General features: G+C 34.3%; 1 protein-coding gene across 2 annotated transcripts; it reads left to right on the top strand.

Annotated features, from left to right (window-relative positions):
* The first annotated feature begins 663 nt into the window (after positions 1-663).
* On the top strand, positions 664-9,421 carry LOC113636351 (adhesion G protein-coupled receptor E3-like). Of its 2 annotated transcripts, XM_027136396.2 has the most exons (16): positions 664-864; positions 973-1,026; positions 1,386-1,676; positions 2,064-2,174; positions 2,301-2,326; positions 3,060-3,134; positions 3,234-3,411; positions 3,519-3,632; positions 5,669-5,850; positions 6,069-6,224; positions 6,447-6,674; positions 7,417-7,652; positions 7,751-7,811; positions 8,180-8,271; positions 8,430-8,592; positions 8,811-9,421. In XM_027136396.2, exons 1-16 carry the CDS (start codon positions 846-848, stop codon positions 8,913-8,915), a joined length of 2,091 nt encoding a protein of 696 aa, XP_026992197.2. In that variant the 5' UTR covers positions 664-845; the 3' UTR covers positions 8,916-9,421. The 2 variants fall into 2 exon arrangements, with proteins under 2 accessions (XP_026992197.2, XP_047659485.1); XM_047803529.1 differs by lacking the exon at positions 973-1,026.
* The last annotated feature ends 857 nt before the right edge of the window (positions 9,422-10,278 follow it).

Raw genomic sequence — 10,278 nt, 5'->3', positions numbered from 1 at the left:
ATCTGACTGTAGAAAGGAAATTATTTATAAAACAATCTGGTGTTTATAACAGTTTATAATCACATCCTCCAGTGTCACCCAAATGAGGATGAGGTTCACTTATGTGTCTGGTTCCTCACAAGGTTTCTTCCTCTTCCATCTAAGGGAGTTTTTCCTCACCACAGTCACCTCAGTCACCTCAGACTTGTTCATTAGGGATAAATACAAACATTGATATATAAAATCACATTTAAATATAAGTCTAATGTTAATCTTGGTCTTTTGTATAATATTTTTCTACGTATAATAAACGTTTGTTCTGTAAAGCTGCTTTATATCCATTGTTAAAAGTCGCATACAAATAAAATTTTATTGAATTGAATGCTAAAAAACAAAATTTAGATAAGTATGCTCTGTGTATAGGCTTATATTTGACTACATAGAGATAAAATTGTTAATCATAAGACAAAGCATTAAAGAGGCTCGGCTTCAGGGTCATAACATTTGACTATGGTTTGCCTTTCCTGGAATATATGCAGATTTCTTCCAAACAGCACTGGCTAAAGAGAAGAGCCTTTGTCTAGCTGTTTCAGTGAAAAAGTTGGTGATAGGACATTGCCATGGAAACTCAAAAACGTTTATGGTACAGGAATAGACTTTAATATCGATGCCGTTTTCACTTTAAAGTATCTCTCTAAAGCCAAGGATGAGACGCAATGTTGGAAAAGAAGCCACACCCAAGCTACGGCTGTTCTCTTAGTGGTTCTTGTGTTGATGATGTCGTCACTGCTGTTCAGTTGGACAAACCGTAGCTTCTCCACCACTACAGTTTCACCATACATCAGCACGGAGCAGAAGGGGGAGCGATGATCTTTTTTAGTCCATGTGAGTGTTTACTCTTTATTCTTCTAAACTAAATCTCTACATAGAATAGACCCAGGATAAAACTTAACTGAGTAATATATCTGGATTTTGTTTGTACTACTTCAACAGGTCTTGCTATGTTCCTTCTGACTATGTTCTCAAATATCGGCACTGCTACATCCCGTAAGCTCATATGTAAAATTCTAATGTAAAGTGACAATTACAAAAAACTAATTTGACTAAACATATATATTAACAATCAACTGTATTTGAAATTAAAATTAATGAAACATTTGTACAGTTCCTATCACTGGGTTGAATGAAGTTATTATGGGTTATTAAGAAACAGATAATACAGGATCAGTGATTTTATAAATGTTTTTATGTGGAGCTGTACAAGTAAATGAGCTTTAACTATAGAACTGATAGCATAAAACATTCTGGTTTAAATTTACTTCATCTTAATCTCAAATAAAAAAAAAATATATCACTTATCATGTAGCCACATTAATTTAACCTTAATATATATCTCTTATCCTCAGAGTCTTGTAAAGAATATAAAACACTTTCTGATCCATGCCGCAATGTTGGATTTTGCTCCAGCATTAATAATATGAGTGACAGTGAGCTGATAGAGGGTTGGTACATCTTTAGTGGTCTAAGTGGGGACCAAGTAGTCCCTTCCTGCGCACCTGCCCAAAATATCACCAAAGGATCTGTCACAAATTACAACTTATTCACATGTAATTCAAGCAACAACCCCACCAATGTTACAAGTTGCGGTGGATTAACTCTCTACTATCTCCGACCTATCAAAGGAATTTATTCTACACGTAAGTAAACTTACATTGTGCTAAAGAAAGATCTGTGATTTTGATATTTGTTGTATACTGTCATCAGTTCTTTCTGGCCATTTCTTCTCATTTTATGATTACGATTGTTAGCATTTGTTTTGTTATTAAGATACAATCAAGTCTGTACAGAATTGTTAGCAAGCAGTGTACATTTGAACAAAATAATCAACACATTTTTATTAAGTTGGTATGTTAAGTTTTTATTTCTTATAGTTACTGCGGTTCTAAAATCCCTAGAAATTAAAATTCCCACTTCACTGTAACAAAACAAACATAAAAAAGAATTTGAATCTGTAATGAATCTAAAATAATTGGTTTGATTTTAAAGAATCATAAATGATTTTGATTTTACTCTGCCATCCACAGGCCATTCATCCTGCAATAATAGTTCTTGTGGACCGAATGCTTACTGCGGTACTGTTTATGGCAGCTGCGTGTGTAATCCTGGCTACGAATGCTCAAAAAATGGATGCATGGGTATGAGGATTTAAAACCCTGAAAAAATCTTTAGTGGATATATTATTATATGACTGAAATTAGGATGAGGTAGTGTATAAGGAAAAGATGATAATTTTTCACAGCTTGTTAAATTATCTTTTTTAGTTATCCAAGTGTCTGCAGAATGCAAGGTAAGATTGAATGAAAAGGGTTCTGTAACTTTTTGGCTTTGTGATATTTTTAAAGTGAATTCTAAATATTTTGTCTAGTTTCTTCACCGTCTTTGGTAGCAGAAAACCACACACACTACTTTTTAAAAAATTTTTTTACAATCAATGCATCAATCAGCAGAGCATTCTGGCATTTATACAAATGGGGATTTATACATGGGGATTTCATGCAAATTCTGCTGAATTTCACTGAATGCACTTATTTGTGTGGATTTAGCCTTACATTTGTGATGAAGCTACAAGAAGACACTAGAGCTTCTTTATCAAACTGAGAAAACTCAAGCCAGACAGTAATTTTTTTACAGTAATATTTTTTGCACAAAATAAAAATGTACTTACTTTGTACAGGGAAGATGCTTTTCTGTTCTTGAACCAGTCTCAGTAAAATTCAGATAACTTTACTGTAAAAAAAAAAAAAAAAATTATGAGAGACTGCACTCCTTTACATTTAATGGTTATTTTCTGAAAATATTTAGCTAGCTAGTTTTTCTGCACAGAAACACTGTACAAAATTTCTTTGTGCTAACTGATAATATTATCTTTATATCCATTTTCTCATAAAACAATTCTAATGGCCAACATTTTAGCTATTTGCCCAGTTGCTTTTTAAAACACTTACAACATTAAGAAATAAATAGAAATTACATGCCACTTGAATTTCACTAAAAAAGTAATTTTGTTGTTGTTGTTCTAGAATGCAATATGTGCAAGTAATTTTCTTGACAATCTTGAAAAACTCCTAAACAATTCAGGTCCACTAGAACAGAAGGTAAGACATGTTTATGATGTAACAATCTGTTTCCTGAATTTCCAGATTATCAGCGCAAGTGCATGTGTCATGACTGAATGTTTCTCTTATTGTTGACAGACTGTGGAACATTATTTGAACGCAATAATGAATGTTTCATCCATCACTGGAAATTCTACTGACACACAGCTAATCTCCCTCGGAAATAAAGTACTGTCTGTTACTGAGAAACTGTTGGTGTCACTAGTGACACCAACGGAGACCCAGAACAGCACAACCATTACTCTCAGCAATATGGGTATAGAACCTGCTTTCAAAATTGCTTTAAAACACTGAACATTTTCTGAAGCTTATACTACGAGTTACTGTACAAGATCTACTAATTACATTTTTGGATATTTTCAGAGGGCCAAATATATACAGTTGGAAATTATACTAACTTGCTTGAAATCCCCCGTCTCAACACCAGCAATTCTTCTCTGGATATTGATCTCATTGGGATTTCCAAGCAAAACAACGGTACAGTAGCTATTTTTTTAAGTTTAATCTTAAATTTTATATATTTACATGATTATATTATGTTATATTATATTATATTTATATTAATATGATGATATTTTAGCCAGTGGCTAATATGTTACTTTATTTTAATATGATAATATGTAGATGGCTACAACTATTTTGAATATCCACATGGCTTCAAATAAACAATTTCAGATATAAAAGGTAAATATAGTTCAGCAAAGTAATCTGCGTGATGTTTTAAGACTGCAGACCAACCTTTTTTTTTAACCAACCGATAATACCAAAGAAATGCATCATTTTGGCATGCTGGTGGCTTCAGCTGAAACTTTATAGCTCATTAACACAAAAATCCACTCTACTAGTCTACTATGGTCACCACAGCGAATCATCTGTTTACACTTAACTTTACCATCAGCATCCTCTACTCTTGCACCAATTAACGTCATGTCCTCATTTAACACATCCATATATCTTCTCTTTGTCATTCCTCTTGACATCTCACCTGCAGCTCCATCTCTCCAATATAACCACCTCCCTCCTCTGTACATGTCCAAACCATCTCAATCTAGTTTCTATGTCCTTGTCCCCAAAACAGCCAACCTGAGCTCCCAATGATGTGCTCGTTCCTAACCCTGTCCATCCTCGTCACTGCTAAAGAGAACCTCATCATCCTCATCTCTGCTACCTCCATCTCTGCTTCATGTCTTTTCCTCGCTGCTACAGTCTCTAACCCATACAGCAAAGCTGCTCTCACTACTGTCTTCTACACCTTCTTTTCATTCTTGCTGACACCCTTCTGTCACACACACAACACTCCTGACACTTTTTCCACCTACTCCCACCTGCCTGCAATTCGCCTCTTCACCTCTTTTCCACACTCCCCGTCACACTGGATGGTTGACCCAAAATACTTAAACTCCTGCCCCTACTTGACCTCAGCCCCCTGTAACCTCACTGCTCTACTTCCCTTCCTCACATTCATATACATGTAGCTCCCTACTCTCACTACAGATCACAATGTCATCCACAAACATCATTGTCCATGAAGATTCCTGTCTGACTTCATCTGTCAACCTGTCCATCACCATAGCAAACAAGTAGGGACTCAAAGCCGATCCTTGATGTAGCCCCACCTCCACCTTAATCAACTCTGTCTAACCTACAGCACATCTCACTTCTGTCACACTCCGCCCATACATATCCTGAACTACAATGATGTACTTCTCATCACCCTGTCATACATTTCTCTAAATCCACAAAGACACAGTGCAGCACCTTCTGACCATCTCTGTACCTCTCAATTAACATTCTCAGAGCAAACATTACATCATTGTACATAAGCCATCCTGCTGCTCACAAATATCCACTAGTTTAGCTTCCACTAGTCTAACTTCCAGCATCAACTTTATCCTTCCCATTTCCATCTCTCTGATTCACTAATCTGTACAAGTCCATCTCACCTTCCCTCATGTCTAACTTGGCATACACCACTTTCTGTTTGGACTTTGCCATGTCTGTCTTCACTCTGCATTGTGATTCCTTATAATCCTGTCTATATTCTTCTGTCCTTTCTACATCCCACTTCCTGTCTCCCTGATCACTTCTGCTGTAGTTTCCCAGTCATCTGGAAGCTCTTCCTGATCACCCCATTTCTCTTATATCTCATATCTTATATCTCATATTCTATCTATCTATCTATCTATCTATCTATCTATCTATCTATCTATCTATCTATCTATCTATCTATCTATCTATCTATCTATCTATCTATCTATCTATCTATCTATCTATCTATCTATCTCTGTACTTATGTATTTGTAATTAATGATCTTTTTCTAAAAAAAACATCAGCATTGGGTCTATAACATGAAATCTAAAATATTTGATTCACAGCAAAATGGAATTTTCCAAAACGTTACAGTTGTTATAAATTATTATTATTATTATTATTATTATTATTATTATTATTATTATTATTATTATTATTATTATTATTATTATTATTGCTATTGTTGTTATTTTTTCTCCAGGATCAGCTGCTGTGATCTTTGTGAGCTACAGCAACATGGACAACATCCTGAAACCTACCTTCTTCGAACCAAATTCCGGCACAAATAAAACCATGATGTCCTCTGTGGTGTCAGCAACACTTCCTAATATCATTAGCATAAACTTCACTAAACCAATTAATTTCACCTTTAATCATACCCAAGTAAGTTCTTTTGACTAATCATATCAGGTGAGTTTAATTGGTGAAGCTATTTAGATTATCCAATGTAGACACTCTTCAAATATTTATTGTTGATGTTAAATAGATACGCTATAAATCAGAGAGCACTGGGAACAGTACAGTTATTCAGCCTCATTGGTTAGCAAATCGTCTATAGAGTACTGACATATAAGGTGTAACAGTACTCTTTTGTTGTCCAGGATTTAGTCCAGGCAGCAAATCTCTCCTGTGTGTACTGGAAGGAGTCGGTATGGGTTGAAGATGGTTGTAGCATCACAAAGAATGAGTATTCCTCAGTGTGCACCTGTACTCACCTGTCTACCTTCGCTCTGATCATGCAGTTCAACCCAAACCAGGTAAGTGACCAGCAGACAAAGAAATGGTTTTAACATCTACTCTTTTAACTGAAATAAACATTTTTTTTTACATCAGAAGAGTTAATGGAATGCTTCAGATCTATCTGTAAAAGTTCCATGTACAGCCATGCTGGCATAAGCAACTAGATTTTTGGTCAAAATTTGCTGGTAGGCTGTTCTTTTGTCAGATGTATTGATAGATGATGATTGTTTCATTTGCAGATACGTAGTGATGAATCTGATGAATCTGATGATCTCATAGAGATCATTAATAAAGTGCTTGTGTCCGTGGGGCTATTCTTCCTCTTCCTGACTGTATTAACTCTTGCTGTTTGCCAGCGAGGCCAAAAAGTGACCAATGTGGCTTTGCTTAACCTGTCCATAAGCTTATTTTCTGCTCACTTGGTTTTTCTGCTCAGAGAACAATTCCTGAAGAACATAAAGCTTGAGGTAAGTTTCGTTCCTATGTCTTTGTGCTGGCTTCTCCTTCATTGTTTACTAAGCCATTCTCCTGAAATAAACACCCTCCATCTAAATAACACACTATAGCATAAAACGTTTCTCAGAAGTTCATGGCTAAGGTTTAAGGGACGACACACAGCAGGATAAATTCATGTTGTTTCTCTAATTAAACCACCTTTTACCTGCTCACTGGCTTTTGGTTGTCAGTTACCTTTAAGCAGAGACACAGAGGTGTCATTTACTTCAGACGTTTAAATAAGTAAATTATTATAGTAAATTAAATTAACATAGCACTGTGAAATATTGTTGTTATTCTTACTATTATTTATTTATTAATTGTTTGTTTGTTTGTTTTTACTAACCAAAACCTAATTGGTTGATTTTTAATATCTTTTTTGGACTACTTTAATATTTTTCATTTCTCCTGCTGTTTGTTTAAATATCTTCTCTTAACAAACACTGAGTTGTTCTGAGTATATTGAGATCACGTGATGACTTAATTACATACGTCTCACCCGATATGCCTCTGTCTCTGTTCGGCATTCCGTGCATGTACATTGGCGCCACCTACTGGCATGTTCCATGTGTGTATTTGACGTCAGTGACAGTCAGTTTGATGACGTCAGTATGAATGCTACGGTTTATCTGTTTATATTTGCAATTGGCAATAATATTAACATACAGTTACATTAACTCTCTCTCTCTCTCTCTCACTTTCTCTCTCACTCAGCTGCTGCTGTGTGAAGTGTTGGCTGGTGTCATACACTTCTTTTTTTTATCAGCATTTGTGTGGATGCTCATTGAGGCAGTGTTGCTGTACATCTTTGTGAAGAACCTTTCACATTTGGGCTCAAAGCAGACAGAGTTGCTTGACTGGAAATACATGATAGTGATTGGATATGTCATCCCCCTGGTGTTTGTGGGCTTGTTCTCTGGACTGATTCCAAATCCCTACAATTTTGAAACGTAAGAGTCTGTTTAAAGCTTCAGTTTATCTATTGCATCTGTTGATACTAGACAGAACATAATATTCATTTAAAAAACACTGGTTGATCTTCATGCAGGTGTTGGATTAACACTGGTTCCATCTGGGGATTTCTCGGTCCTGTGATTGCCATCATTGCTGTAAGTCCTAAATAAGTATATGAAGTATATATATATATATATATATATATATATATATATATATATATATATATATATATATATATATATATATATATATATATAAAGAAAAGAATAGAAAAGAAAATGAAAGAAAAGAAAAGAAAAAAGCGAAAAGAATAAGAAAATGAAAGAAAAAAGAAAAGCCACGAAACACTTAACATGCCATGAAACACATTGAAAGCGGAATCACATGACACTAACCAACAGTATAAACACTATATATTTGTGGATCGTGTTCTAAATATCTGAATTTGGAATTAAAATGTACATCTTTGCTTAGTCACAGTGTTATGTACTGTACATTAAATTATACTCTTGACTCACAGATCAACTTTCTCCTGTCTTGTGCGATCTTCGTAATTCTCCGGCGCGCTTTGTTAAAGCTGGATAGTTCTGTTTCCAAACTAAAGCACACCCGGTAACACACATCACACTCCTGAATCATTACAAGATTATCTGATATTATATGATATTCATAAATACTCTCTCTCTCTCTCTCTCTCTCTCTCTCTCTCTCTCTCTCTCTCTCTCTCTCTCTCTCTCTCTCTCTCTCTCTCTCTCTCTCTCTCTCTGTAGGACTCTTGTGTTAAAAACCCTGCTCCAGTTTGTCATTCTTGGCTGTCCCTGGGTTTTAGGTTTCTTCAGTATGAAAGACCAAACGATACACATAGCCTTCATCTGCTTAAATTCACAGCAGGGAACCTTTATTTTTATCGTTCATTGTGTCCTCAACCAAGAGGTGAGATTTCAAGATTCCATGAACTTAAACATTACACTTATTTTTTCTTACATTTTGTGTTTGCTTGTTTTTTTGTTTAGCATAGAATTACAAAAACACACAGTGAGGATAATGTGGATAACCACATTATATATGCACTTATATCTGATAACATCATAAAAAAAAAAAAAATGAAAACATTTCAGGAAATCACAAATCACTGTTTTACTTGATTTTAGATCAGGCGGCAGTACAGGAAGTGGTGGGATGACATACGCCACTGCTCCAAGTACAAGTCCATGGCAGAAGACCAGACCAGAGCTTCACATATACACTCAAATTAATATAAAAACAACATTAATGTCTTTTTTAAGGACAATTTCATAGTATGTCACATGACTGAGGATTATTTCAGGAAGACAAATATGACATATTTTTAATAGGATGGCTGAAAGTTACCAGCTGGTTGTGTATAAAACTTAGAGTTTCACAGCTAGAGCCAGCCACCCGTTAGTGTTGTTAACATGTTATTAATCTACAAAACACATGATTATATACGAAATAACTTGCAAACTCAATACAATATTTTCTCTATGTCATAGTGAAGTGCAGAAACATTCACGTGAAGTATAAAGAAACTCAGAACACTAAAATCCTAACTGTGTTGTTGTGTTGTTGACTTTATCCTGACCAAATTTCAGTAGTCTGCAGTTTGTTTAAAAGATTTTCATGTCATCATTTTTAAATACTTACTTATATGAAAAATGTAATTTTTCTGCTCAGTTTATTCCTGTACACTATTCACTGCATAGGGCAGAAATGACAATAAAAATGCTTCTTGTCTCATGAATTGAATCTGTATTAATAATAATAATAATACGAAGAAGAAGAAGAAGAAGAAGAAGAAGAAGAAGAAGAAGAAGAAGAAGAAGGAGGAGGAGGAGGAGGAGAAGAAGAAGAATACTCATAAAGAAGTTTCATAAATTTGCATTAAATGAATGTTTAATAATAATTTGCAAAGTAGTATCATTAATTATCTGAAATTTTTTAGTAATACTTTATGCCATAAATAGATAAAAACAATGAATGTAACATTTAAACTTCTGCTGTTCTTTGTTGTTGTTGTTGTTGTTGTTGCTGTTGTTGATGATGATGATGTTGTGATTTCAGTGTGAACACAGGAGATGGCGGTGAATTAAAAAAAAGTTCAAAAATATTAAAAACAACTTCCTTCAGAGTTATTAGAATATGATAAATAAATTTAAAAAATAATTACTTAATTAATTAATAAGATACTGTTGTAACCCCAGAGATGCCACATACAGTATGTGTCTATTATGTTGTTCAAAAAACTGCAATGAATTACATTTTTAACAATAAAGTTTTAGAGCTTTTTTTTTTATAGCAGATTCAAACAAATACACTTTACTTGAACATTCAGTGATATTGTATATTATATTATATTATATTATATTACATTATAAGAGCTCTATGTGCTATTATCATATCATTGTTTGTTACTGACTTCCTCATATACAGTGAGATATCATATTCACTCTGATAGTCATCTGTACCATGTGGTTCGATTTCTTTCTAAATATTCCATGTAAACTTTCGGGTTAGTTCAATAGAAAAGGAAACAGATTGTCATTTGTTTATTTTGCTTTTATCTCTCCATATTTATGAAATTCTTGTTCTTGTTCATTG

The sequence above is a fragment of the Tachysurus fulvidraco genome, chromosome 18, assembly GCF_022655615.1.
Source record: "Tachysurus fulvidraco isolate hzauxx_2018 chromosome 18, HZAU_PFXX_2.0, whole genome shotgun sequence".
Classification (NCBI taxonomy): domain Eukaryota; kingdom Metazoa; phylum Chordata; class Actinopteri; order Siluriformes; family Bagridae; genus Tachysurus; species Tachysurus fulvidraco.
This window is presented reverse-complemented; position numbering and strand designations above follow the sequence as displayed.

Coding starts and splice junctions, on each gene's coding strand:
- LOC113636351 (XM_027136396.2), top strand. Junction 5,851..6,068: donor TCACCTTTAATCATACCCAA/GTAAGTTCTTTT, acceptor TTTGTTGTCCAG/GATTTAGTCCAGGCAGCAAA. Junction 8,272..8,429: donor TCCAAACTAAAGCACACCCG/GTAACACACATC, acceptor CTCTCTCTGTAG/GACTCTTGTGTTAAAAACCC.